This window comes from Vicugna pacos, chromosome 7, assembly GCF_048564905.1.
Source record: "Vicugna pacos chromosome 7, VicPac4, whole genome shotgun sequence".
Lineage (NCBI taxonomy): Eukaryota > Metazoa > Chordata > Mammalia > Artiodactyla > Camelidae > Vicugna > Vicugna pacos.
In genome coordinates, this window is record NC_132993.1 from 41,059,603 (window position 1) to 41,087,591 (window position 27,989).

Below are 27,989 nucleotides of genomic sequence, written 5' to 3' on the forward strand. Positions count from 1 at the left end.
TGCTGGACCACCTCATTGTTAGCACTGTAGGAAGAGGAGTAACTCGATTCTCTCAGCCTCTTCATTCGATTCTCAGGCTTACATTCAGTGTTCCATGGAACCAACCAACTCTGTCTCACTTCAGATTCAGTAATGATAGCTAATACTGATTAAGTTACAATCTGCTAGGCACTGTGTAAGCAGCTTGTATGTGTATTAATTCCTTTGGTCCTTGTAATAATCCTATGGGGTTGATACTATTATTATCTCCCTTTTACAAAGAAGATCTAGAGATGTTGAGTAAATCTGCCCATAGCTGCCCATTAAGTGTCAGAGCAGGATTCAAACCCAGGCCAGTGAGGTGCAGACTTTACACATCTAGCCACCAGGCTACCCGGGAGATTCCCTTCCAGCTGTTCCTGTAGGTGGAGGCGTCAATGTTTTCTACTGTTTAAAAAGTTCAAGCAGAAGTTTTTAAAAAATTCAATATACATTTATAAGTATGTATAATTTGGAAGTATGCAGTGGAAAACAGAAAAAGTACCAGAGCTAGAATTTGCTGGGAATTCCAAAGGACTTCAAACAGATATGTAATAATCTAGCAATGCCACCTTTGGCCTCATGCTCATCTATGGTAGGGAAGTCTGAATTTAACTTTGGATTATCAGAGGTGGGGGTCGGGGGAGGGAGAACTGGATGAAGTCAATCAAAAAGTACAAACTTCCAGTGATAAGTTGAGTAAGTACTAGCGAGGTAACGTACATCATGATAAATACAATTAACACTGCTGTATGCTCTATATGAAAGTTAAGAGAGTAAATCTAAAGAGTTCTCATCACAAGAAAAACAGTGCTTTTTCCTATTTCTTTAATTTTGTATCGATATGAGATCATAGATATTCACTAAACTGACTGTGGTAATCATTTCATATGTAAGTCAAATCACGATGCTGTCCACTATAAACTCATACGGTGCTACATGTCAATTATACCTCAATAAAACTGAAAGGAAAAAAATACAAATTGAATACCCAGATCGGAAAAAAAAATAAATGTAGCTTCTGGATCCAAATTTTTTACAGACAAGAAGACATATCAGAGACAGACGTACAAACAGACTGGGAAGAATCCTAGAGTCCTTGCCTTTACCACACACACGCGTTCTTGTAAGGAAAAGGAGACAGGCCAAGAAATTCTGTCAAGTATATTCAAATTAACTCCTGATAGTTAAAAAAAATCATTCATTCTTATTTCAGTAACGTTGTTTTCAGCTGCCTGGGAAAAATCTCGCTGGTCGCTCTCGATGACAGTGTTGGCGTTCCCAGGGCCTTGCTGTCCGCCAACCTTTTTTGGAACAACCTCCCATCACATGAGAACAACTGGGGCTCCCCCATCCTAACAGGGTTGTACTTGGGTAGAGATGCCAACCTCAAGAGAGTTATCAGTTACCCGCAGGACTGACTCCAGGTCTTTTAGAAAGTGGTATACAATAGCTGAGGCTGTATTCAGCTGGCATTTAGCACCTGCTGTCACAGAAAGTGGTGCTCTCTCAAGCACTTGGGCTCGAGTGTCTTTGTAAAAGTTGGGGAGGTGGTATCCAGGCCTTGGGGAGCACAGTCCACCAGGGAGGCCTTCGGGGCGTCCAGTAACTGCCCTAGGCTTTAGAGATCCCTGTAAGCTCCTTCCCGAGGATTCTTTGAAGCAGCATTTCTCACACTTTACTGTGTATATGACTCACCACAGGGATCTACTTAAAATGTAGATTCTGATTCAGTGGGTCTCAGGCGGGACCTGAGAGTCCGCCTTCTGAGCAAGCCCCCAGGGGAGGGGGCTACTGCTGGCCCAGGACCCACACTCTGAGTAGAGACTCCACAGCATCTGGGGAACTTGTCACCATCTATCCTAATGATCCATGATGCTGGTGGTACCATGAAACCTCCAATGGGATCCTGGTCAGTCTGTCTTCTCTATACTAGGGAAAAAAAGAGGTGGCAAGACTGACGTAGGACCCAAACAGGCAAGAGCAGCAGTACCTCTGACTTCAGGGGCCACCACACTTTCTACAAAAGACAGGGTTTGAATGTTCATAATATGAGCAAAAACCAAAAGCCACGAAAACCTTAAATTGTCAACAGTCAACGTTTTTTTTAATTAAAACTTGCACATAATCTTTCCATATCAGACTTTCTGACCCACCAGGGCAGCCTCCCACAGGTGGATTCTTTCTTTTCTTCCAGACTCTGGACCAGACTAGAAGAGTAGAAATAAGAATTGGACTGTTTCTGGGTCACAGAGGGTTTTCCTGTGGGGTTTAACCCCTGGCTCTCCAGCCATTGGTGGCAAACTCAAAATACTAATCTTGTTCATGTCAATAAGACAGAATGAAGGGAATTTTTCTGGTGGAAGTGTCTTTGCAAGAGGAAACACATGGAGTCACAGAACAACCCCGGGGAGGCCACCAGGGCCAACCAGAGCGAGGAAACCTGGGGAAGCAGAGCCTCTCACTCCAGGTAGAGCACCCAAATCATCCCAGCAACAGGTGCCCCGTGACCCTAATGTCCCCAGTGCCAGGAGGACGAGCAGTACTCCAGGAGAATAAAGCTCTGAGGGAACTGAAAGGGCAAAGATCAGGTTTAGTTTTGCAGCTCAGCTGGAAATGGTAAGCTATCTCTTGCCTTATGAACTGTTTTTTAACCAGAGGGAGGACAGTCTGTCATCACTAAGTAAAAGATACAGAAACATGGAGGGAAAAGTGCACGGCATGGTCACCATTACTTAGACCCATAGCCACTACTTCCTTATCTAGCTCAATCACTTGATGACCAGCAACTGTCCACCCAGGGTCACCTAAACAAGAAAAATGTAGGACTCCAATAGTTCTCCAATCCCAGGACACGGATAAACCCGCCTGCTCACGGCTGGCAGAGGCAGGCTGCTTGGCACTGCCATTTGCATACATGTACCATTCAGATGCGACATTCCAGCAGGAAGGAAAAAAACTAGGTACAAAGTCGGAGGCCCCTGGAGGGGAGTTCTAGAATGTGGGTCAGTCTAGGAGGGAAGCGTCCCTCCCAGAGCCACACATCCACCCAATAAGCATTGCCTAACAGCCGCTCTCAGCCACAAATAGAGGCAAACCTCAGCAGGGTGGCTGGGCTTTGATAGTCCTTTGTGTTCTACTTGATTTTGAAGCTCCCCATGCATCCACAGGGCAGCAAAATATGTATGTCCCCATTTTAAAGATGGGGTCACTAAGGTTGAGCGACCCACTAGAGGCCACATGGGCTGGCCCAGCCAGGCCAGGCCAAGGGAGGGCTGAGCCACCTTGCCCACCCAGGGACATCTCCAGTGCCTCTGAGCTAAGGGGCCAAGACGGACTTTCCTCTTGGCCAGCCCTCGTCCCCCTCTGACCTCGCCTCATGCTTGTCCTTTCTTCAAGCCCTCCTCTTCCTGAAGCCGCTGTCCGCCCTCCATCTTCAGTGAGCCCACTCACACCTGATACTCCTAGTCCTTCTGACACATCTCAGGCAAGATTGCTTTTGTAAAAAACACAACACAGTTTCTGATTATAAATGTTTTTTGTGACATAATGGAAAATTTAGAAAATACGAAATAGAAGAAAATAAATATCACCCACAACCCTGTCACCAGAGGCTCTCTGGTCACACATCCCTCTCGGGGGACAGGAGCGACAGGCGCTCCCACTGGTCTTTTGTGCAACACTAGCCTCAGATCCAGTGAGTTGTATGGATTAGTTACTGAGTGGATGATTATTATTTTGCCAAAACCAATGTTGATAAACTTTTGGCTCTAATAAACCAACACTACCTCTTTAAAATCCCCTACCTTAGCCAGATGCTTCTGTTAAGCATGTGTTAAAATCACTTACTAAATTGTTTTCTAGCCCCATCAAAAATCTAAGGGTCCTACAAAAGCTTTCACTGTTGAGCTCACTTCTCAACAGTATTCTGCCAAGTGTCCTCATTCCGTCCATATCAAGGCCAGGATTTAATCCGTCCTTATCATGTGTGACGTGCTGCACTAAGTACCCAGCAAGAATCCTGTCATTTAATCTTCACAGCAACCCTAAGGTAATGATTGTACTTTGCTTCCTAATTTAACAAATGAAGAAACTGAGAAACAGCAAAGTCAAGTAACTTGGTTTAGGTCACACAGCCAGCAAGTGGCAGAACTGGGATTTGAATCCAGGCAGCCTGCCCCCAGAGCTCGGGCTCCGCATCGCTGTAGTAACCTGGGTCCGCATAACTCGGGAAAGGGACCACAGACAACACCCCGCGGCCGGTGCACACTCGCTAACATCCTCTAGAAAACATCTTTCCAGAGAACCAGCAAAGCGGAGTAAGCAGAGCAGGGAATGGAACTCCTCGGCTTGATCTGCACAGCATCTAGCAGGGTGTCTGGAGCAAAATGAACGCTCGTCTTGTAACCTGGAATTTCTCTGGACGTTTCTGTGGCTGTCTCTCCTACCAGAAAGCCAGCTCCTTGAGGGCAAGGACTGGGCACCGTGCCCTCCCCCTCACTCTCCAAGGCAGCGTTTCAGCAAACAGCAGATCATACGTTTTGCTGAACACATGACGAAGAGGCAGAGTTGTAGAAAAAAGGACGAAGGTGGTGAATGAGAAAAAGAATCACTATTTTTTCCTTGTCAAATCCAACACAGATTTCTTTGGTGGGGGAGGGGGGATGGACTTTGTTATATGGATTCTTTCAGTAAGGGAAGCACACAGTCTTCCAAGCTGGACCATGGAAAGGCACAGAGCCTGCAGCGGCACGCTGAGCCCTGCGGGGAGGACCGGAGGGGGCCGGTGCAGGCGGGAGTGCCTGGGCTTCAGCAGAGTTAACTGACTCCGCTTGACTGACTGATGCCCCAAAAGACAGCAGAAGGCTGCCAACAGAAAGGGCCTTATCTTTCTAGAGAGACTGCACAGGGCAGGGGCTGGTGATGGGCTGGCCAAGGTACAATAAAGATTCAAAGCCACAGATAAGGGGGTTCCAAGACAAAGGTAAAAATATTTCCTTCTGTGCTTTCCCCGACTATAAGCAAAAAGAGGCTGCACAAGATGGTAACTAATGTATATAAAATAGATAACATGTTTCTACTGTATAGCACAGGGAACTATACTTAATATCTTATAGTAATCTATAGTGAAAAAGAATATGAAAGTGAACCTATGGATGTTCATGTATGACTGAAACATTATTCTGTACACCAGAAGTTGACACAACATTGTAAACTGACTACACCTCAATAAAAAAGAATGCAAATAAAAACAAGCAAAAAAAGCAGCAGCATGAATTGATCAGATTACCAAAAATTTTCAGGGAAATGATGTGCTGAAGTTTAGCTGCTTGATAACCTTGTAGCATTTGTGTATGTGTTTCTTCAACAAATACTTTCAGCCACAACAGCAGCAAGACCCTTTCCTGTGTCTTATTTCGACACCTAAAGCTCCTTTATATAAAACAAGTCATCGGCAGCAGTGGGAAGAAATGCACTCTCCAGCGGAGATGGAGAGGGTAAAAGCCCTCCCACCGATCGCCAGCAGTCCTTCCCTTGGGGCTGTAACACTCCCCCTCTCATCTGATCCGGGGCACATCTGGACTCAGAGAAACCAAACCAAACCAAACCAAAGTACTTCATCCTCACTCTCCCTGAGAAGGCGCCTCCCACCAGCCTCTCCCCAAGGCAAAAAGACCCAGCCAGAGGGCCCAGCACAGAAAAGCGTCCCCACCAGAGGGGACGCAGTACCAGGTGAAGGCCTCATCTTTGGAGCACCACCCCTGCCCACTACGATGTTAGGCTCTGCTTCAGAAATGAACCCGGGGAGCCCAACAGCATTAAGTGAAATCTGTGTATCTCCGTGACACAAAGCAGCTTGATCTGAAGGAGGGTATCCAACCAATCCAACTGCTTTTAGCTATGCATCTGGATTTTTTGGACTCCACTCCCCCCACCCCATTCACATGTGGCTGCCTGGTTGCTGAAATACAGCCATAGACTTGGTAAAGTAAGACAGCGAAATGAGCTCTGGTGGGAGCTCACCTTCTCCAGCTAAGCCAGTTCCACAGGCAGTCCGTTGCTTGCCACCACAGGTGACAGCCACATAAAGGGGAACCAGGTGGCAAGCTAATGAGTGGGGAGTTAAGATCTGAGGGCATCAATTTTCTAAAAAAAAAATTTGCCTCATCTCTACTTGGATGTCTAACTGGCATGCAAACGCTGACACGTCCATAACCAGATAGCCTCACCTCCCCACCTTTTCCTCCTGCAGCTTTCCCCGTTTCAGTGAACCACAACGTCACTGCCTTCATCGAGCAGGCGAGGAGCTCTGGCGTCATCCTTGTCTTCTTCCTCCCACACCACACTTTCCATCTGCCCGCAGGTCCGGTTGGGTCTACTCTCAAGGCACCTCCAGAATCCAACCCTTTTGTTCCACCCTCGCTGTCACCATCCTGGTCCAAGCCCCATCACCTCTGGCCTGGATGACAGCGACGTCCTCTCACTGGTCTCCCTGCGCCCACCCACCCCCTCACAGCCGGTTCTCCACTTGTCAGAGGGAGCCTTTCAAATTGTGAAGTCAGAGCCCTCCTGTGCGCGCATCCTCCTCAGCGGGTCCCCAGTACAAGGAGGCAAAAGCCAAGTCCTCCTGAGGCCTGCCAGCCCCAGAAACTCTGCGGGCTCACCTCTCGCGCCCCCACCGCTGCCCCTCCCCTTGGGCCACACCAGCCCCTCTGTGTTGCTGGAACACTGATTTGCTCCCACCCTGTGGTCAGATTTCCTGTTCTCTCTACCTGGAAAGTCCTTCCTCTAGATATCCTTATGGTTCATGCCTCACTTCCAGTTTTCCTCACGTTACCTTCTCAGTGAAGCCTTCCCTGCTCCCCTAATCAAAACTGTCAGCACCTCTGACACTTCTTACCCCTTGTCCCTGACTCATGTTTTTTTTTTCCTCAGCACTTGTCACTAGCACATTATGTGCTGTACTCAGTTATCTTGTCTCTCCGCCACTAGACACCAGCTCTGTGAGGTCTAAGATTTTCATCTGCCTGAGTCAAGTGCTAGGAACAGAGCAGTAAAGAGGGCCAAGTGCCTACTGGGTGCTCAGTAAAGATATGAATGAATGCAAGTGGGACAGACCAGTACTTTTAAGTCAAAAATCTATTTTGAATAAGCCAAACAGGCTTAGAAAATAAACAAACAAAAAAAAATGAATCGCTTGGGCAAATGATACAAATCAGACAAAGTGACAAAAGCCATTTGAAATTCCACTCCTTATAAAGGTGGATTAAGTGATCAAGATGGGGACCAACTCGTCTATGGAGAACTAAAAAAAAGGGGGGTTCAGTATGAAAAATGCCTTCTTAAATATACTGAGAATTAGAACCCGGAGAGGTAAACCTATTGTGAAAAGTTGCTTTTGTCCTGAGGACATTTGCTGACCTGGAAGAGACAGCTAGAAAGTCTACTGCATGCTTGGTCTACCCACTCTAAGAGCTAGGGAGACCAAAGTCAAGCCCAGGGCCTTTCAGAGGAGCAGATTACGACAAACCATCCCCACCTGAGGCTGGGACCACAAAACCCTAGGCTTTGGTCTGAATATCTGTGTTCCCTCTAAATTCATATGCTGAAACCTTAATACTTGAGGTGATGGTATCAGGACACGGGCACTCTGGGAGGTGATCAGGTCACAGAGGTGGGGCGCTCACAAGTGGACTAGTGCCCTTACAGAACAGGCCCCAGGATCTCTCTCTCTTTCCACCACGTGAGGTTCCAGCAAAACGATGGCCGTCTGTCTAGGAAGTGGGCCCTCACCAGATACCAAATCTGTTGGCACCCTGATCTCAGACTTCTAGCCTCTAGAACGATGAGAAATAAAAGTTTTTTAAGTTTTTTTTTAAATAGAAGTATATTGGTTTACAATATTGTATTAATTTCTGGTCACAGCATAGTGATTCAGTTATATATATATATATGTATATATATATTTCTTTTCATCTTCTTTTTCATTATAGGCTATTATAAAGTATTGAATCTAGTTCCCTGTGCTATACAGTAGGACCTTGCTGTTTATCTATTTTATATATAGTAGTTAGCATCTGCAAATAAATTTTTATTGTTTATAAGCCACCCAGTCTATGGTATTTTGTTGTAAGAGCCTGAACAGACCAAGAGAGCTCTCAGGACAGGGATGAACTAGAAGAAACCAGGCCTGCAGCCTGGCTTTCCATCACCTGAAGGGTTCTAAGAACCACAAGACTCAGATTGTTTGAAGGTGGTCTCACACTGACAGGGTCCCCCAGCCCTGGCAGAACCAAATAAAAATCCTCTCTGGAAGAAGGTACTATCATCTTAGGCCTCAATCTGTTGCTATATATAAATTTTCAAATACAAATAAACAAATTTTCAAGCACGTAGAGATAATCCAACACACAAAGAAAGAAGACACCAGGGGTGAGAACCAGTGGAAACAAAAGATAACAGACAGACTCACAAACTTTGAAATACTGGAATATCTGAGAGTCTGTTATGCAACCAAGCCTACCATGTTCAGAGAAATAAAAGACAAACTGGAAAATTTCAGGAAGGAAGCAGATACTATTTTGAAAGATTTGAAAAAAAAAAGAAATTCTAGCACAAATAACATTGAACATGCAGAGTATTTATGGTGGGAAGGGAACTAAACTTGGGGGAAGTGTCACACAATCTGACTTTATTGTCCAATAAAGAAAAAGGGAGACAGGCAGTCTTCAAAATAGGGGTGACTATTCATGTTACATGTTTTTTCAGCTAGAATGAAACAAACTGTCAGCTAATCACAGACATACAGATGCCTGAATCCTAAGGGGCTGGGGGGAAGCAAGCTCTCTATAAGAGACTTCATAAAAAGAGAAAAGAATAGAACCAGTACCCAGGTTCCTCCTTCTCCATATCCTCAGACACGAAGGTACATCCTTTAATTAGCCCTCTGGCAATTTCCTAATCTAAGAGAGCTTCCATTGCACTTCCAGGCAGTTTGGTTTTGCGTCTACTGGACAAGAAGCAGAATACTCAGTTGTCTCATAAAGGCTCTGTTTGCTTCCACCCAATCAGAGAGTCTTAACTCAAGTGATGCTAGAAATAACCATCATCCCTGCAACAAACAGCTGTGTCACATCCCGTCTCGCCCTCCCTCTCCGCCCTCAGCCTCCCTCCACTAGCTGCTATCTTTAAGCCACAGGGCAGACAAGAGAAAAACAATTAGTCATCCCAGGGTTTGCCCACTTTCCCCACCATCCATGTTATTCAAAGCACAATCACTGGAGACAACAAGACAGCTTTAGAAGCCAAGCAGGCACCTACAGGTCTGAAAGACTTGAAGACTTTTTCCAAGACTTCGTGGAGCGTCTTCTTGCCGCAGGAGGAGATGTAATCCTGTGCTAGCTGCAAAAAAGGCAGGCAGTCCTCGCTCTCACTCCACACGTGCTACGTGCCCACCGGCAAGGGAAAGGAGAAAACAAAGACACACAGTCAGTTTGAAATACACAAAGCCAAGAAGACTTTTTTTTTTTAATTGCATGAATTTGAAGAAGGACTCCATTCCAGAGTTAAATCCATATAGTCATTCTCGATTTGTTTGCATGGAAAGAGATCCGAATATGCATACCCTGCAGAAAATCCCCATGCTTCTGCTCCATAAGCTCACCTGCTCAATTCTCCATCAGATCTGCTCCCTCGAAGTAAAAAGGGCAGTGGGATCAATATTCCCCCAACCCATGACCTCCACTGCTCCACCTCATGGTGCAGGCCAAGAGTGGTTATAAAACAGGAGGAAGAGAAGCCAAGAGCCTGCATAATCCTTACCTTTGCCTTCAGCTATGGCTGAGAGATTAATCAGGCACAGTCTGTAGCTGAAAACTTGGAGACATTCTTTACCCAGATTAGCTAGTGAGTGGGGGTGATAGTAAATTTACTTCAAAATGAAATGAATTTAGGAGAACATACAGAAAAGTCATTGCTAAGTCGTTGGGAAACAAAGGCTTTCTGAAAGCTCACTTTCCCTCTAAATGCTTCAGGAGGGCATCATACCCAATCACCACTTTGCCATGTTAAGAAGCACCAAGAGGAGACTGATTTAGGCTTTGCTTTTTCTTAGGGCTGTACAAGTGTCTTCTCCCACACAAGGATGTCCATTTTCGCACATCTTTAAGGCTAGGCTGGTCTCTCCCATAAATGTTCAAGGATCTGGAATAAGCCCAAGAAACAGGCTTGAGAGATCTAGATGCAGAAGCCCCTTCTGTGCATATCTGAGCAAGCGAGGGGCATTGAGCTACCAGGATAACATCAGGTTTTAGGCACCAAGAATCGCTGTTTAGAGGGGACCGATCAGTGACAACTCAACACTGGTGAAAAAAGTGTAGAGGAGAGGAAGATATTTGGCAGTTGAGAGCAGGGACTAGGCAGCAAGAGACAAGGTCAATCTGGTGAAACAGTCTATGTCAAGTAGACACCTGCCCTCTTCTATTAATACAAATGATTAGAGTCTCACTCCAGAAAGTTACATGCCCGACACTCAGTAAACACATTTCACCTCCTTCCTTCTCACTGTAGGCTCTCCAAGAACTAGAAAGACTTAAAACACTGCTCTGATCCCAGAGAGAGTAACTAGGTGCTAATGTGACATCTTTACACCCCAATTATCTGCGTGTCACAGATATGAAGGTCCATTTCTGACACTTGCTGCTCTAATTCTAGCAAACTTCTAGAGTAGCTTCCACCTCGACCTAGTAGAATTGGCTTCTAGATTCTCCAACTTTAAAGAATAGCTCAAACACGATTCCCTATTAATTAGAGACCCTTTAAGTTGTCGAGCCACTGAAATGCCATTTATGCACAAAAGTCTCATAGTACAAAGCGCTTTTACATCCATTATCGCACTTGACTCTTAATCAGTGGGGATTCAGCAAGAACAATAAAGTCCACTTTAATAAAAGTTCTGCCCAGCACCCATTTTCAAATTCAAATTTTTAAATGTTCTGGCATATTTTAAATTCTTATCCAAGTAAGAGATGGGCTTAACATCTAGCACCACACAACAGAAAATTTTAAGCCTGCCTTCCCTAGACTTGTTGTGAAGATTAGAGGAAAAGTAAAAAGTTTAAAAAGTGCCTGCTACAGTGACTGGCTGGTAAATTGCAGATACTGAATGAATGGTGGACATAAGTCCCCTATTTCCCTTTTTGCATCTGCAGGAGGATGAGAGTGGGTGCTTTCCATCTGCCACAGGGTTACATCAGACACCCTGTGTGACTTCACGAGGACACTATGCAAGGCAACTTGGGTTATTGTTAATTCAGAAGCAGGTGTATCTATGAAAACCCTGTATGCCTTTTCTAAGTGCATTTTAAAAAAAAAAAAAGTACTTCAAATTAAAAAGTAAATGATGGAAAGTGTATCAGTCAAACAATAACAGCATTGCAGTGTATCTATCACAGCCTAGTAACCAGTTTCTTTAGGTTAAGTGTTTCTAGGGCATCTCTAACCTCATGAGGAGATTATTCATGCCACAATTTTCATTACTCCTCTTTTGGAATTGTTGATTTATGAATATATCGGAGAAGAAAGACTTAACACCTGCCAAAGGGCCTTCTGCCCAGTCTGCCTAAATTTCCTTCACTTGGCTGTCTAACTCAACCCGAGTTCCCAGTCGGGTTGGTTTTGTGGTTTTTAACAACAGTTTTAACTGAATCCCTGCCCATATGATAATGTGAGGGAGCAAGAGGTTTGGAATCAGACAGACCCAGGTATACATGGCCGCTTAAAAGACATCACTTACTAAATGCTCATTGTTTCATATTCATTGTGTCTCATAACAAAAGGCGTTCAGTTTTATTTATTGAAACTGCCCCCTCCCAAAATGAATCGAGGCAGTCAGAAAGATTCATAGACGACAAGACAAGATGAACTAAAAACTAAGCCTGCAGTTGGGAAAATAAGGACAGAGCGGAAACAACAGAAGGAGAATAAGAAAAAACCAAGTGAGATTAGGGCAAACAGTGCCAGGTAAACAAGCCTGGGACACAGATTTGCCTCCACTGTTTCCAGAGGCCCAAGCAAAGAAAGACACACCATCAGTGCCCAAGGCTGTGCCCACACAGAAGACAGACCAGCTCTTCAAACAGGCAAGGAACTGGGGCAGGATGGTTAACCCTTAGGAAAACTAGAGAGGCCATTCCAAAGTCAGGGAAGGGCAGAGAGAACATGTGATGGCTGGGCTCAAGCTGGGGAATACAGGATCTGGGCTCTAGTCTTGCACAGACAAATGGGCACTTGAAGACCCAGAGTCCTGCACCACAGGGCGTGGCCACAAGGCCTTCAACTTGGAAAATATTTTAAGCATGTGCAACCAAACACCCACTCTGACCATGAAAAAAACTACAGCAGGGGTCATAGAACCTGTGGCTCTGAACAATGTAACTCCCTGGCAAATACAAATCTGGGTACACAATGTATTGTTCCAATAGGGTAGTTAGAGCAAAGGCAGATCACAGACCTGGCCTGTTACGTCAAGGAAAGGCTTCAAAAGGAGGGGAGAGCAGTTGTCTGAAGCTTTAGCTAGCCTGCATAACAATCACCTGGAGACTTACTAAGATACAATCGCTGGGTCCCACCCCGGAGTTCCTGATGAGGGTGGGGCTGCAAATTTGCATTTCCAACAAGTCCCCAGGTGACACTTATGCGGCTGGCTGGGACCACCCTTTGAGAACCAGAGCCAGAACGGAACTTCGACTAACTGCATATTTGGGGGTGGGGGATAGCAGATGAGCATCACATTAAAAAATCTTAATATCATTATTGACTAAAACAAACTCCAAATCTCAGAATGGCATCGGTTGCAGCGAAGTGGCCCGCCTGGTACCGACCCTAAGCAGCCTACCCTGCTATAGATTCCTGCTCGCTTGGAGTTGAAAATCCCCAGGGAGAACTCTGATTTCAGAACAGGCACCACCTGTGGCCCTTCTTTCTGTTATTTAGTTGGGTCAGAGTTTATTATCAAAGCTTGCCTGGCTTCAGACAATGTAACAATGTCATCTGCAAATAGGAAAATGAGTACCTTCCTGTTTTCTGAGGGGTAGGTGAGATTATCCAGCTTGTCCAAAAATGGTATTAGGTCATTAGGGTAATTCAACCCTACAGATATCTTTTTGAGCAGTCTGTGTGCTCCCACTGTTCTCACACTTCGGGGAAAGGCACAACTTCTTGGTGCTTAGGCAGAGTAGTGGGTGGCAGGGGAGCTAGGAACATACCCGTTCTCCTCCCAGGACTCTGTTATCTGCGTCAAAGGGCCATTGCCAATGGCCTCCCTCTCACTATGTGGGTTTTCTGCTGTTGGCAGTACCGGGGAGTTCATTTTAAGTTGGTGCGGCTTCACTGGCTTAACTTGCTGCTGTCCACAGAAGAGGTGGCAGAAAAGGATAAGAGCTACACGCCATCCCATGCCGCCCAACATACGTCTGCACAGGGAGGGAAGAGCATGGCTGGCTGATCCTATAACCTGCGCTGGTGTCAAACAAGGACCTGTTTTTACCAAGGTGGAAACTGAAGCTCAGAGAGGTTAAGCAACTTGTCTGTGGTTACACAGGGAGCAGTGGGGGAAGGCAGGATGTCAAGAGAGGTGTCATGCCTTCAATCTGAGCGTCAGCTCCTGCCTTTGTATGTCACAGAAAATAATAATACCCACAGGGTGGATATAAAGATTCCAGGAAATAATCTGTAGACTGCCTCTCATTTAGCAGGGGCCCAATAAATGCTGATTCCCATCTATTTGAATATTAGCACAATTTTATTCTCCTCAGGATTACCACTCAATGAATATACAAAGGATGTATCTTTTCCCTGAAACCATCTCTCTATATGAATAATACACAGCCACCGTGGAAAGCGTCAGTCTACCACTACTCCCTCTTTAATCTTCACAGTAACAATGTGATGTAGGTACGATTATCCCTCTTTGATAGATGAGGAAACTGAGGATAGAGTTTAAATTGGACAAGACAATGCCTTCTCTCCAGCATATCACCATATAAACATGATGCAATCAAACAAGTTACATATTCTTTCTCCAAAATGTAAAGGTTGTTATTTAGTCACATAGTTAAGAACAGAGACATACCTAGGGGAAAAATACATAAATAGAGGGAGAGACACAGACATAGGCACACATACAAAATTAAACTGCATAGTCCTTCTATAAATAAAACATTTTTCTTTAATACTCTGACAACTGCTATCTTTGTTTTTGCACTGAGGAGGGATTAAACTATACAAAATTGTAGATCTGAGCATGCTGTTGATGGTTGGGAGGACAGTAAGGGAGTGCCCCCCCTTCCCATCAGTAGTGCCCAGGCACCAGGGAGGGCCAGGGCAATGCTCCTTGTTCAGAGAGCTCCCTTCTCCTGGTCTAGGCAAAGAGGGAAAGCAGCTGGTGCTGCCATTCCCAGGGGCACGTGCCCCTCTGTCCATCTGGCATGTTGGTGGCTGCCAACACCCCACTCCTCAGGCCTGACCGAGCCCTCAGGACCTTCCGAGTTGGCAGAGGAGGGGAGCGTGCCAGTCTGTGAGCTTTCCGCCCCCTCCCACCTGTAGAGCCAGGCAGGGTAGCCCCGCCCCTAGCTCCCAGCACACACAGGGCACTGGCAGCATTTTATCCCAGGGCCTGACCTCAGTGGCCGTCCATGGAGAGGGGCCTGAATCAGGGCGGCAGTTTGGAAAGGGACGGCAGGAATGGGATGGCCTGTGAAGCAAGAAGGGGAAAGAGTGCAAAAGGGAGCCAGGAGCTGCCGGCGGCGGGGTTGTGGGGTTGTGCTGAAGTACTTGTTCCTAGGCCCCTGGAGCTCCTGACAGGAGCCTGCCTGTGGGACATTCTGCCTGGGGAAGGGGCAGCTCTCTGGGCCTGGGATCAAGTGCCAGCTGTCACTTCTCAGTAGCATAGTCCTGGATGAGCCACTTAAACTCATCAGCCTCATTCTCCTCACCTATAAAATGCGGATAACAATACTCATCTTACAGAATTTTTGTGAGGCTCAGTAAGAAGTGGCCCTTGAACCCACAGTCTGAATTGGGTCCCGTGCTGTCACTCCTGTGATACTATGTATTCAGGACAGGGCTATGGTTCAAGTTGCTCTACCACTTATTAGCTGTAGGAAAGTTAGTAAACCTTAGTGTTCTCATCTGTAAAGTGGAGGTAATTTTACAGAGTAGCTTGTGGGATTACTAAGATTAAATGAGTTCAGATGTGCAAAGTCTGATATATGGTAAATTGCACTTAAGTGGTAGTTGTCTTTGAAGCTGTCATTCTTGAAATTTAAATTCTTTCTTCTACACTAGACTGTTGTTTGTTCATTCTTACAAACATGGATTGAGTGCCTATTACATGTCTGACACTGTTCCAAATGCTGGGAAAGGGTGATGAATAAGGCAAGTTCTCATGAAGCTTACAATCTAGCTGGGGAGGCAGAAATAAATAAAGGACTATCAAGTACTAATGAATGCTATGATAAGAATGAAGGTGAAGGAGTATGTGGTCAGGAAGGTTTCTTCCAGGCCTCGATGGCATAAAGGAGACTGTGTAAAGATGTGGCAGGAAGTGTTTAAAGCAGAGGGAATAGCAAATGTAACAGTTCTAAGGCAGGGATGAGCTTGGCTTGTCTGAAGACCAGAAAGACCAGTGTGGCAGGAACATAGTAAGCAAGAGAGAGGGATGGTCCAGGATGAGGTCAGAGAGATGGCAGGAGACAGATCATGTAGGGGCTTGAAGCTAGGATGAGAGCTTAGGTTTTACGTAAAAGTGATGGGAAGTCAGTTCAAGAGAGGTAGAACATGACCTAGGTTGTATTTTAAATAGATCCACAGAGACTGCTGTGTGGAGACGCCGCCAGGGAGTCACTAATATCATCGCCCCCACTTAAGGCACTATTCTCAAAGTCTGCTAGAGAGGTACTAACATCATTCCCAATTTACAGACACGGCAAAGAAGGGTTAAATAACTTCCCCCAAGGCACAAAGTTAGAAGTGAGGAGCTGGAGTAGCCTGACGTCAGAGCCTGTGCCTCTGACTATATATTATACCACACTGCCTCTTAGATGAGAAGAATGGCTCCATTCCAGGCAGCCCCAGCCTGGTGCAGAGTGAGCCCTCAATAAATGAATGAATCAATGATTAAAAAAACACTTTATAAATTGAGAAATGCTTATGGAAATATTCTTATTGTTAACAAATCCTTCAGATTACAGGGATTCCAGTCCTCTCAAATTTCTTCTAATGCTTTGCAGATTTTCCTGGGAAAAGGAAAAGAACAGAGGTAGGACATTTACTTCATGTCTGAGTTCTTTTAACTAGAGGCAAACAGCAGCTTGACAAATCTGGCCTGGGACAGATTCGAGCAGAGGTCTGGGGCTAGGAAAACTCCATTGGTTGGCATCTTGTCCATTATGGCCTCCAGAAATGGAAAAAGTTCCAGTCTACCCAACGAATTACTTCCCTCCCCACTGTTTTCTTTCTTTCCTATTTCATTTCGTTGTCAGTGAATGAATACTTTCAAAAGAAATACGTTCAAGCATTTTACTCATACAGGTGGATAAACACTTAAAATACAATATGAGTGGCCTTGAAAAGAGCCTGATATATTTCATGTTTTCTGAATGATGGTCTGATAAACATATTCAAGGCAGGAGAATAGCCTTGCTTTTCTCCACCCACTTATTGTCCTTGGAGAAACTTCTTTGGAAATGTCTCCTTCAGTGCCAACAGGAAGGTTGTGTGGAACTCTACCCCATAAAATTGGGAACCATGAGTGATTCTTGCCCCATCACACACAATAAGGAGGGGGAAAGGCCTCTGGCAGACCAAGGAAGCCCAGGGCTCGCAAGGACTCCTAATCAGACCTAACACTGCAGCAGTTGGACCCTGGTGCCCTTTTCACTATGACCCTGGCGCTTACTCACACTTCTACAATGGAGTAGAATCACTTTTTAACGATTTCCCCCTCCTCCCAATAACAGACAATACTTACTTCTTTTAACTTCAGTTAGCAGTGTTCTTTACATATATTTATAGCTTACTTGCTCTTCACAAGTACCTATGATAAAGGCATTCTGATTAACCTCATTTTACAGGTGAGAAATTCAGGCTCTTAAAAAAGAGACAAGCTCTAAACTCTGGGGAACCCCAGATCTCTGACCCACATTTGTGGGGCCCTTACTGTGTGTGGAAAGCATTAAAAGGCATTTGACCAGAGTCACAGAGCCAGAACTCAAATCTGGGCTGCAACCCAAGGCCTTCCCTCTTCTGGAGTGTGTCAGGGCTGGGGCCAGGTGGGTTCTTCACCTTTGCAGGGTGGAGTGGAGGTGGTGGGAGGGGCACGGTTTATCAGCAAGTCATAAAGAAACCTCTCTCCAAGGCCAAGAAGGACTATCGTGTCCTCTCTCCAACTCCTTCGCGAACTTCCAGTAGGTGGTAGGGGAGCGCGACGGCCTGGATCTCGGCCCAGCTTTGTCTCACCCCACCTGAGGAGCCAGCTCCAGGCCGCGCCTGGTCGCTGCCCCACCTCTGTCCGCAGGGGCGGCAGCAGCGCCAGCTCCAGGCTCAGGCCGGTAACCTGAGCCCACAGCCGCCTCCATCTTACATTTGGGACCATTATTTTTTCCCGTCCTTACAAACACTTCATGGAGCGCCATCCTCGGCCAGTCTCTGCACGTCCCACCCCAACTCCCCCGCTCTTTACATCCCCTTCCTAAACTGCCAGTGCCAAGATTCCAAGTGGGCGCAGGATGCAAAGTCGGAGATTTGGACACCACAGTCCCAGGTCCCGGACCCTCCGAGAGCCCGGAGAGGGGCGGGGGTGGGGTGGGGTGGTGAGGGAGAAGTCCCCCTCATCTGGAAAAGCCAAAGGGCTTTGCCAGGGCCGCGGCTGCAGCCTCAGCTGCACAAAACCGCTCAGGTTCCACACACCTCGTTGGAAGCTCACAGAGGAGCAATGGAAGCACAGGAGGAAACGGGGATAGGCGTGCCTGTATGGTGTGTGTCTGTGTGTGTGTGTGTGTGTGTGTGTGTGTGTGTGTATGCGCACGCGCGCGTGCGTTTTTAAGATCCGGGGTGTAATTCCGCAAAGAAGGTCCAGGAGATGGGGCATCGCTAGTGTGGACAGAGGCTTTGTGTCCAAACAGCGCAGGGAATAACGGGGGGAGGGGATGGAGGAGTTGTGTCTGTGCATTTGGAGGGTAATGGGATTCCTCACTCGGACGGGACGCCTGGGTGTAGGAAGCTCCCGACTCCAGATCCAGCTGGAAGGGGTCCGAGTGCCCGGGTCCGTGCGCCCTGGCACGGGCTGGTGCCGGGCGGGGACATCTCCGGGGATGCTCCAAGCCGAGCACTGCGCTGGGGCCGGTGGGTCGCGTCCCCGGAACAGCCCGCCCTAGCCTGGCTCCCCAGATTCTAAGGGCGCCCTTGCCTGTCGCCTACCCATACCCACCCGGAGCGCTGATCCCAACGCGCTGGGCCCAGGGACTCCCCCGGCGGCGCACGGAATAGCGGGGTGTGTGGCGGCCGGCCGGTTACGCCCCCACCCACCTCGCGCCCCACAGCCTCCCCAACGAGCGGGAGCTCGGGGGCAGGGAAGCGGCCGCGAGTCCACACTCCCGCGGGTTGCGGAGGTCCCTCCCCAGGCACTCACAAAATTGTCCCCGCAGCCGTTGTCCGGGCACAGCACGTAGAAGGAGACGCCGGGGTCGGCGTAGAAATCCATCCTGCGCTCGGTCTCCTCGGTGGCGATGAGCTCGAAGGGCGTGTTGGAACACCATTTCTCCGCAACGTCAGCCAGCTGCTGGAAATCCATCCTGGCCCGCCGCGCCCGTCGCTCCCTAAGCTTCCTCGCGCGCCGCTCGCCTCCCGCTCCCTCCGCCGCCCGCCCTCCTCTCTCCTCGGGCGCCCTCCTCCCGGGCGGGCAGCTCGCGGCACCGCGGGCTTTCGGGCAGGCGGCGGGCCGGGCGGCGCGGGCTCCCTCCGGTCCCGGGGCTCCTCCCGGCGGGGACTGTTTACATGCTGTGTGTAACGGGGTGGGCGGCGGCCAGGGACGGCGCGGCGCCGCGCCCGGCTCCTCCCCGCTCCGCCTCCCCGCCCACCCCCTTTCGGGCCGTCCCAGAGGCTGGCGCGGCTCGGCCGGGCACGGTAGGCGGCGGGTGCGGCAGAGAGGGACGGGGAGCGACGGGAGGGACTGGGCGCTCTGTGGAGTCCCTTGTCCCCACCCTCGCTTTTTAAAAACGAACCCAGAGCATCCCCGGGCCCTCCCGAACCCAGGCGGCCCCGGCTCGTGACGTCATGGGCCCCAGCCAATCACCGGAGCTGGAGACCTGCGCCGTGGCCTGCGAGCCCGGTGACGTCACAGCACCGGCCCGAAACCCGCGGCTGGCAGGTTACAGTGAAGCGGAGTTGTGTGGTCGTGTTTTCTGGAGTTAGAAGGCCAGGAAAGCGTTTTCCCAAATGTCACTTTAACTCAAGGGAGGCTCACATTGCAGATAACTTGTACCTTGTCTCAGCAGTGGAGCTGAGAAAACCTAAGGGAAACGGAGCTTTTTCAGAAATCACAGCTCTCCGTCTTTTGATTGATGTGAAGAAATGTTTTTCCTAAACACATTTACTAGATACTGATATGAATGTTCATTTGGAAAGGAAGCTGACGGTTTGGGGATATGGGTTTTGTTTGTTTTTTTTTTTTTGCGTTAACATAAAGCTTAGTATTTCTTAGTAATACACTTCATAATACTATCTTGTATATTACTCACCTTCAATTCATATTGTATAACCGAAATGATCAACTGCTAGTTTGGAAGAGGAGAAAGTACATTTTAAAACAAGAGTACATGCCCAGTGATTGCACCTGTTGAGTGCTCATTCGCTGCCATGGGCCAGATAGGCATTGCTGGATTGCAGAAAATGCACGAGGACAGAGCCCTGGCCCGCAGGAATTGAATGACTACTAGCAGAGAAACGTTAAATAGCATTCATTCTACATTCAGTCAGTTTTTATCTAGTCTTCTGAACCAGGCACTGTGCTAGCCTTAGGGATATAAATATGAATAATATGTAGTTCCACCCTAAAAGAGTTGGCAGACTAGCCAAGGGAAGCTCATGACATCATGAACCCACTGAACACACACTTTACTCAGTAGAATAGGTGTGATTCTGGAGAGTTATTTCTCTTACACATTTTTGGGATAGGAATTCTTTTTCCCTTCACTTCCCTTAATAAAATCGAAGCTGCATTCCCATAGTGAAAGTAGAAAATCCCCTTAATCTTTTGGTAGAGGAAGATGTCAGGATGGTGATTAGTCCAAAGTCATCCTGGGCATTGCATCTTACCTGAGCTTTTTCCTGATAGGAGTTGTCCTTACTTGGAAGTTAATGCTCCCATGTCGCAATTTCATGACTTCATAATTTCCCAATTCCTTTAAAACAGTTCAGTTCAATAAACATTCATGGAGCATCTGTTGAGTACCAGACAAAGATGCACGAGGCCCAGTTTTTGCCATTAAGGAATTTACAGACTGTGAACTAGGGGAGGATTCTAGGATCACTTTCAAGATTCCTGTTGCTTTTATTCTAGTGTGAGTAAGGCTGACTTTAATATACAATTTTACCGTTATTTACTCCCACATTGTAAGTCCATTCAGTTAGCCCTACCTTCTGGTAAATCTGCTTCATCCACACAGCCTTGTGTTAATGTGGTATAAGGAATTAGGCAGAAAGGGAAGTGTGGCTGGTTCCACATATACCCTTTGAGCCCACGGTAGCTGCACTGTATTCAGAGGGACTGCAGATTCCAAGTTCCAGGAGGTAATAATCAGTAGAGAAGTGTATGATTTGTCACAGCAGTGATAGGAGAGGCAAAAGGACCCCAAAGTCTGGAGGAAAAAATACCCAAGAGGGTCAACATAAGAATGATGAGAGCCATCCCGTCTCCTTTCCATGACACTCAGGAGAGGAAACACCTGGGTAGTGGGGTGGGGGGGATACACAGAGGGCAGTCCTGGGAATTAAGCCTATGCCAAAGTCTATGTTTCACTAGAACTAGAGTTTGAAAAAAAATTAAATTGGGATAAAGAAGTTGTGGTATATTTATTTATACAATGAAATACCACTCAGCCATAAAAAAGAATAAAATAATGCCATTTGCAGCAACCTAGATGGATCTAAAGATTGTCATTCTAAGTGAAGTAAGCCAGAAAGAGAAAGAAAAATACCGTATGATATCACTCGTATGTGAAATCTAAAAAAAACAAAAAAAGAGGACACAAATAACTCATCTCCAAAACAGAAACACTCACAGACATAGTAAACAATCTTACGGTTACTGGGGAAAGGAGGTGGGAAGGGACAAATTTGGGAGTTTGAGATTTGCAAATGTTAGCCACTGTATATAAAAATAGACAAAAAACCAAATTTCTTCTGTATAGCATAGGGAACTATATTCAGTGTCTTGTAGTAACTTTTAGTGAAAAGGAGTGTGATGGTGAATATATGTATGTATATGCTTGACTGGGACATTGTGCTGTACACCAGAAACTGACACATTGTAACTGACTGTACTGCAATAAAAAATATTAAATTGGATGATCAGCAAAAATTAAAAATCTACCTAAGTGGGTCATTGTGACCCAAATACTCCATAAAGCTCAGGAGAAGGATTTACTTCAGCATTCCTGCCCTCTGGCCAGAAAAATTCATTCTGGATTTTGTTTCTGAATCTATTCATCTTAGTTTCTACAAAATCATTTCTTTTTTGTTATCCCTCTAAAAGCTTTGCAGCTAGAATCTAGCTCTGGGTTACATAATTTGGCTACATTTGTCTTTAAATTATGTCTATCTGATCAAATTCATCTGGTAAACATTTTCCTTTTATATATGTCAAAGAAACAAATTATTTTATTTTATTTTAATTTCTTTTTTATTCATTTAAATACTTCAGTGTGTATATATATATGCACATATATATACACACACACAATGTATAAAAAGTCATAAAAAGGATGAAATTACGCCATTTGAAGCAACATGGGTGAACCTGGAGATTGTCATACTAAGTGACAAAAGCCAGAAAGAGGAAGACAAATACCATATGATATCACTTATATGTGGAATCTAAAAAAAAATGACACAAATGAACTTATTTACAAAACAGAAACAGACTCGCAGACATGGAAAACAAACTTATGGTTACCAAGGGGGAAGAGGTGGGGAGGGATGAATTGGGAATCTGGGATTTGTAGACACTAACTACTACATATAAAATAGATAAACAACAAGGTCCTACTGTATAGCACAGGGAACTATGTTCAATACCTGGTAATGGCCTATAATGAAAAAGAATATGAAAAATTATACATATATATATATATATATATATATAAAAACTATGCTGTACACCAGAAATTAACACAACATTGTAAATTGACTATACTTCAATTAAAAACAAAACGAAACACCAACAAAAACTTCCTTTTCAGCAATATCTCTTTGCTGGTGCTGAAAGAGAAACAGACTTTATGGTGGCAAAATGGTTGTTTTAACACTTTTCTTTTCCCTTTCTGATCATGATTATAGTTCTGCCTTTATTTTATTTGTCTTCTGAGGCTTATTAAGACCAGAGTTATATTAGCTCATTCTCTTGCGAGGTGTCTTGAGCATTACTCCAGAACTCCTACAAGGATGTAGATTTCCTCCTGGGAAAAGGCATGTATCCGAATTAGCTGCTAAACCAGAAGCTGCTGTCCTTAAATTAGCCTACTGATCTCTTGCTATATGTCCATTTAAAGTAGAATAGAAGATAGAAGATAGAATGATCTGGATGAACTCTTGCCATCAAATTTCACCTGCAGTGTCTATAAATTTGGTGAACTTCTTTGTTCTTAAAATCCTCCACATTTCTTAGGGTTTCTGATCTGCCAGGAAGTCACCTTCCTCTTCCCTGTAAGGCTGGGATCCTATAACCAGACATCAGACAATTTTCCTAGGAGAGCTTTGTAAGCATTGACTCCATAAGCAAAGTCAACCTTAGCTCCCGATAAGTGCTTGGTCCTATCTAATGAAATAAGCATCATTCTCACCTATGACGCTCCAGGTAGGATCCTGGTTGTACCATCAATTCATCCAATTGTATCCTACTAAGGAGAACAGATTCTTGCTGAACATTTGCCAATAATAATATTGCCATGAAAAGTATGGAGACTCAATCAGAGTTTCTGAATTCTGTGAGGTCAGTGGGGATCAAATATAATTTTTTAATGTTCTGTTTCAGTTTAAGAAAGCAGAACCTGCTAAATTTTATAGGTTACAAATAGCTTAAGAAGAAAGAAAAGGGTTTATTTATACAACCAGAATATAGAACACTAAAATCAGCATGCCAAAAAAATAATCACAGTGAAATTTCCCTCATCAGTTCACTCAGTCTTATGTAATTAATTCTCGTTCCCTGGGCCTTGGGTTAGCAGTCCTCCTGACTAAAAACAGTCCTGAAGGTCTTGATTTAGTCCACCAGTATGGTGTGAAAATTATCAAAGAGATGCCAGCTCAGAAGCCTGTGTGCTAGAGGCCAAGTTATAAAGCACTGAGAGTTTGAAGTACCTGGTATAGTCCTTTTCTGTACTGAGAAAAGCCTCTGAGACCATCCTTCTTGGCTGAAGACAAAATTAGCCTATAGCTTATAGCAGAGCCTTCAGGCAGGCATCAGAGTAAAATAAAAACTGTCTGTAGATGGCAGAGACTTAAAATAGCTGTTTAACTTATAACTAGAAACCCTCACATGTGAAAGGTTGGATGAGAGGTGCCTAATAACGATGCAACCAACAAGGAAATTTGGTTGTTTCCAAAGCATGCTAAAAAAAGATAAAAAAGTCACCTCCCCCAAAAAAGAAAAGTTGTCCCTAAGAATAATGATTAAGCTTATAGCCAAAATAATATGATTTATTAAAATTGAGAAACATAATTTCATAGAGGAAAAATTTTGAGATATAAAATAATATAACAAGAATATACTAAGCCTAGCAAGTAAAGAGATTCAGGAGTCGGGCCAGACATCTGTATTTTTATAAAACTTCACAGGTAAGTTTGATATGCATCCTCATTTGACAACCACTAGCCCACTAGACACCCGATTTAAATTAGAGACAAGACTCTGCCCAGGCCAAGGGAACATACTAAATAATTACCGAAATTATGATTGCGAACGCTAACTATACTGTTCGTCATCTAACATCATGAGGCAAAGTGTTGCCAGGCCTCTGATAAATACAGGAAAACACAACACAACTATTTCATAAGAGTTTTGATCAGTATTTTCCGTGAGGGTAAAAACAGATCTTGGACAGACAGGGCATTGACAAATCTCTAGGGACTTTCAAGAAAGCACACCATTTCTGAAATACTTATACCAACAATAGTTTATCTATACAAACTTAACCTAGGGAAAGCCAGGCTTCTTTCCTGATTTGACAACTGTTCTCATGCAACTCCTACGATAGAAATACATTTTAAAAAACTTAGCACTGCTCCTTTTGTAAGGTGAAAGAACAGGCTTTGTGATTTCCGGGAGCCCTCGAGGGAATCTCAAGATTGTTTTAGGCATAAAAGATACCTTGGTTTTCTGTACACTTAAAAATGGCTGAAGTGGTAAACTTTATGTTACATATATTTTACCACATTATAAAGATAAATTTTTTTTCTAAAATTATGATTAAAGAATGCTGCCCCTTCCTGATTTTATTTTACCTTTTCTAAATTTAAGATCTAATTTTTGGTAAGATGAAAATAAAAAACTTGTCAGAAGATATTTGGATACTTAAGATGGGATCATGGATGCCTTAGAAACAATAACTGATTACCTATTTAATTGGAGTCACAATAAACCATTTAAAATAAACATAGAAGCTAACAGGATTTTAAAAACTTTTGCTGGCTGACCAGTGAAGAACCTTTGTTCTTTTTCTTCCTTAAATAATCAAGGATAAGGTCAACATAAAGCACAGGAAATTATTCTCATAAAACCCAGAATCTTCGCTATCCAGGGAGGTTACACAGCATGTAATGATAACCTTTTAGGTTGTAGGCTAAGGCACTACTCAGTAAATCAAGGCAATAAGCCGACTAAAATTGGGCTAAGATTTTAACACATTACAGAGATACTTTTCAGACTCAAGTATTATAAACTAAGTCAAATAAAACTCACTTTCCCAGTTTTGTCATTCATTATCCTTTTTCCTATTCGGAAACAAACTGACATTTTACTTTAGAACAGACCTTAGGAGGTTTGCAAGGTCAAAACTAATTTTATAATAACACTAAGATGCTGTTTATGTTAACATGCAATGCATTAATCATTGCTATTGTCGAATGAGTCAATATGCATTTTTAAAAGTTCTCAGTTTCCACTTTTAATACAGTAAATATTGACAGTTGTAACCCACATAAATAGAAGTCCTTTGGGGCCCTCAGTAAATCATGAGTGTAAAAGGGATCCAGAAACTAGCAAACAAAGAAGTTGAAGAACTACTGCTCGAGGATAAATTTACTCATTTTCCCTGAAAAACAAAAGCACATACACAGTTGTATATCCATTTATGATAAAAACTCTCCAGAAAGTGAGTGTAAAGGGAACGTACCTCGCACAATAAAGGCCATATACGATAAGCCCACAGTAACATCATATTCAATGGTGAAAAGCTGAAAGTATTTCCTGTAAGATCAGGAAGCAGACAAAGATACCGCTTCTGCCACTTTTATTCAACATAGCGTTGGAAGTCCTAGCCACAGCAATCAGACAAGAAAGAAATGAAAGGAATCCAAATTGGAAAGGAAGAAATAAACCTGCCACTGTTTGCGGATGACATGATAATGGAAAATCCTAAAGATGCCACCAAAAGAAACTATTAGAGCTCATCAATGACTTCAGTTAAGTTTCAGGATACAAATTAATATACAGAAATCTGTTGCATTTCTATACACTAACAACAAACTATCAGAAAGAGAAATTAAGCAAACAATCCATTTACAATTGCATCAAAAAGAATAAACCAACCTAAGAGGGTAAAAGACCTGTACTTGGAAAACTATAAGACTCTGGTGAAAGAAACTGAAGACAACACAAACAGATGGAACGATACACCATACTACTTGGCCATAAAAATGAATGAAATTTTGCCATTTGTAGCATCATAAATGGACTAGGAGGGCATTATGCTTAGTGAAGTAAGTCAGACAGAGAAAGACAAATACTGAATGATACCACTTATATGTCGAATCTAAAAAGTAAAGCAAACTAGTGAATATAACAAAGAAGAAACAGACTCACAGATATAGAGAGCAAACTAGTGGTTACCAGTGGGGACAGAGGAGCAGGGAGGGGCAAGATAAGGGGGTAGGGGATTTAGAGGCACAAACTACTATATATGGAATAAATAAGCCACAAGGATGTGTTGCACAGCACAGGGAATGTAGCCAATATTTTATAATAACTATAAATAGAGTGTAACCTTTAAAAATTGCAAATCACTATGTGGTACACCTGAAACTTACATAGTATTAGAAATCTACTATACCTCAAATTTTTAAAAAGCACACAGACAGTTGTATTTCTTTGTCACTACTCTTTCTAGTCACTGCTCTCAATAACTCATATTAATTAAATTTTAAACCACAATAATGAACTTCCATTAATGTCCCAAAGATTTCTGTAGCATATGAAAATAAGAAGCAAAGTAAATAAAATGAAGTCATGGGTAGTCGTCGACATTTTGGTATTCTAACTTACCTGGCTGTATGTACTAGAAAACAAAACTAGTTTAAGTAAAAAGGAAATACACCGGGTCAGGTAACTGAGAAGCTTCAGGAGTTGAGTAACTTTGGCCTGGTTGACTCCAGCTGCTCAAATAGTCTCTGGGCACCTGTCTCACTCCATCTCTTGGTTCTGTTTTCCTCTGAGCTGGCTTTGTTCTTCAGCAGTCTGTCTCCTCGTGGTGAAAAGGCAGCCCCTAGCAGCATTCAGCTCACATGATCCTTAGTGTCCCAGAGCTCAGAAAATGGAGATTTTTGTCTCCCTTTTTCTAAGTATCTGTTTAGTCTCCGTAAAAAGTCCCTAAGTAGCTCTGCTTGGAGCAGAAGCCCATCTCTGAGTCAATAGCTGACCCCAGAGGTCTGGGGTACTCCAGACCTGCTCACTTCTGTGTTTGAGCTGGGGCCCCCTGATCATTTAGAATAGGGAGCAGGTGTTCTCTGCACCAAGCACGATGCTAATTGTTTTCATAAAAAGGCAGCCTTGTTTAGCAGAAAGAACACCAGTCTGACATTCAAAAGACCTCAGTTTTGGTTTTAGCTCTGCCATCTCCTAACTGTGTGACCTTGGGCAGGTGATTTCGCTTCCTTGGACACCAGTGTTTCAGCTATAAAATGAATGGATTGGATTAGATGATTGCAGATCAAAATGTCTATAACTGTGTTTTATTAATTCAGAAAGACTCAAGGTCTGTTTGGGGGCTGAAAACAAGATGGAGAAGCAGGTTCTAGCAGATCTAGTCAATGGTCTCCTGTTCATCAATAAGAGAAGCTCATTCAAGTTAGCGTAGGCAAAAGAAACAAGTCAGGAGACCTTTGTATAAAAGTCCAGAGTATCTCACAGAACCCAAGGACAGAAATGGACCTCATGAGGGCTGAGAACCAGGAACTGGAAAACTACCAGGAACCGTTATCTTCTCTCTCTCTGTCTCTGTCTGTCTGTCTCTCTAATCCTCCCTTCCTGCCTCTCTGTCACTCTCTCTCTCTAGCCAGATCACTTTTTCCCTTTGTCCTTTATTTTGCGTATCAGTTCCATTCTTCTCTTTAAATGTCTACTTTCTCTGTTTCTCCTGATATGTGGAAGAGGATGGTTTTACATGATGGCAGCTTCTGCTCTTCAGTTTCCATAACACTCA

At 44.5% G+C, this 27,989-nt stretch overlaps 1 protein-coding gene, 1 long non-coding RNA gene and 1 pseudogene across 2 annotated transcripts in view; all 3 read right to left on the minus strand.

The window, feature by feature from the left end:
• MTURN (maturin, neural progenitor differentiation regulator homolog) overlaps nucleotides 1-19,232 on the minus strand; it is a 28,544-nt gene extending 9,312 nt beyond the window's left edge. Inside the window, exons 1-2 of the mRNA XM_006201851.4 lie at nucleotides 18,707-19,232; nucleotides 9,340-9,462 (exon numbers count right to left, since the gene is read on the minus strand). Coding sequence (XP_006201913.1) covers nucleotides 9,340-9,462; nucleotides 18,707-18,868 — 285 coding nt within the window. The 5' untranslated portion in view covers nucleotides 18,869-19,232. The remainder of the gene's footprint in view (nucleotides 1-9,339; nucleotides 9,463-18,706) is intronic.
• LOC140697388 (uncharacterized) lies at nucleotides 16,192-18,697 on the minus strand. The gene is made up of 3 exons (XR_012074379.1): nucleotides 18,506-18,697; nucleotides 17,048-17,113; nucleotides 16,192-16,313 (listed from the first exon to the last, which is right to left on the minus strand). It is a non-coding gene; the product is annotated as an uncharacterized lncRNA (long non-coding RNA).
• Nucleotides 19,233-19,365: 133 nt separating the features above from the next.
• LOC116278744 (probable protein BRICK1 pseudogene) overlaps nucleotides 19,366-27,989 on the minus strand; it is a 52,858-nt pseudogene continuing 44,234 nt past the window's right edge.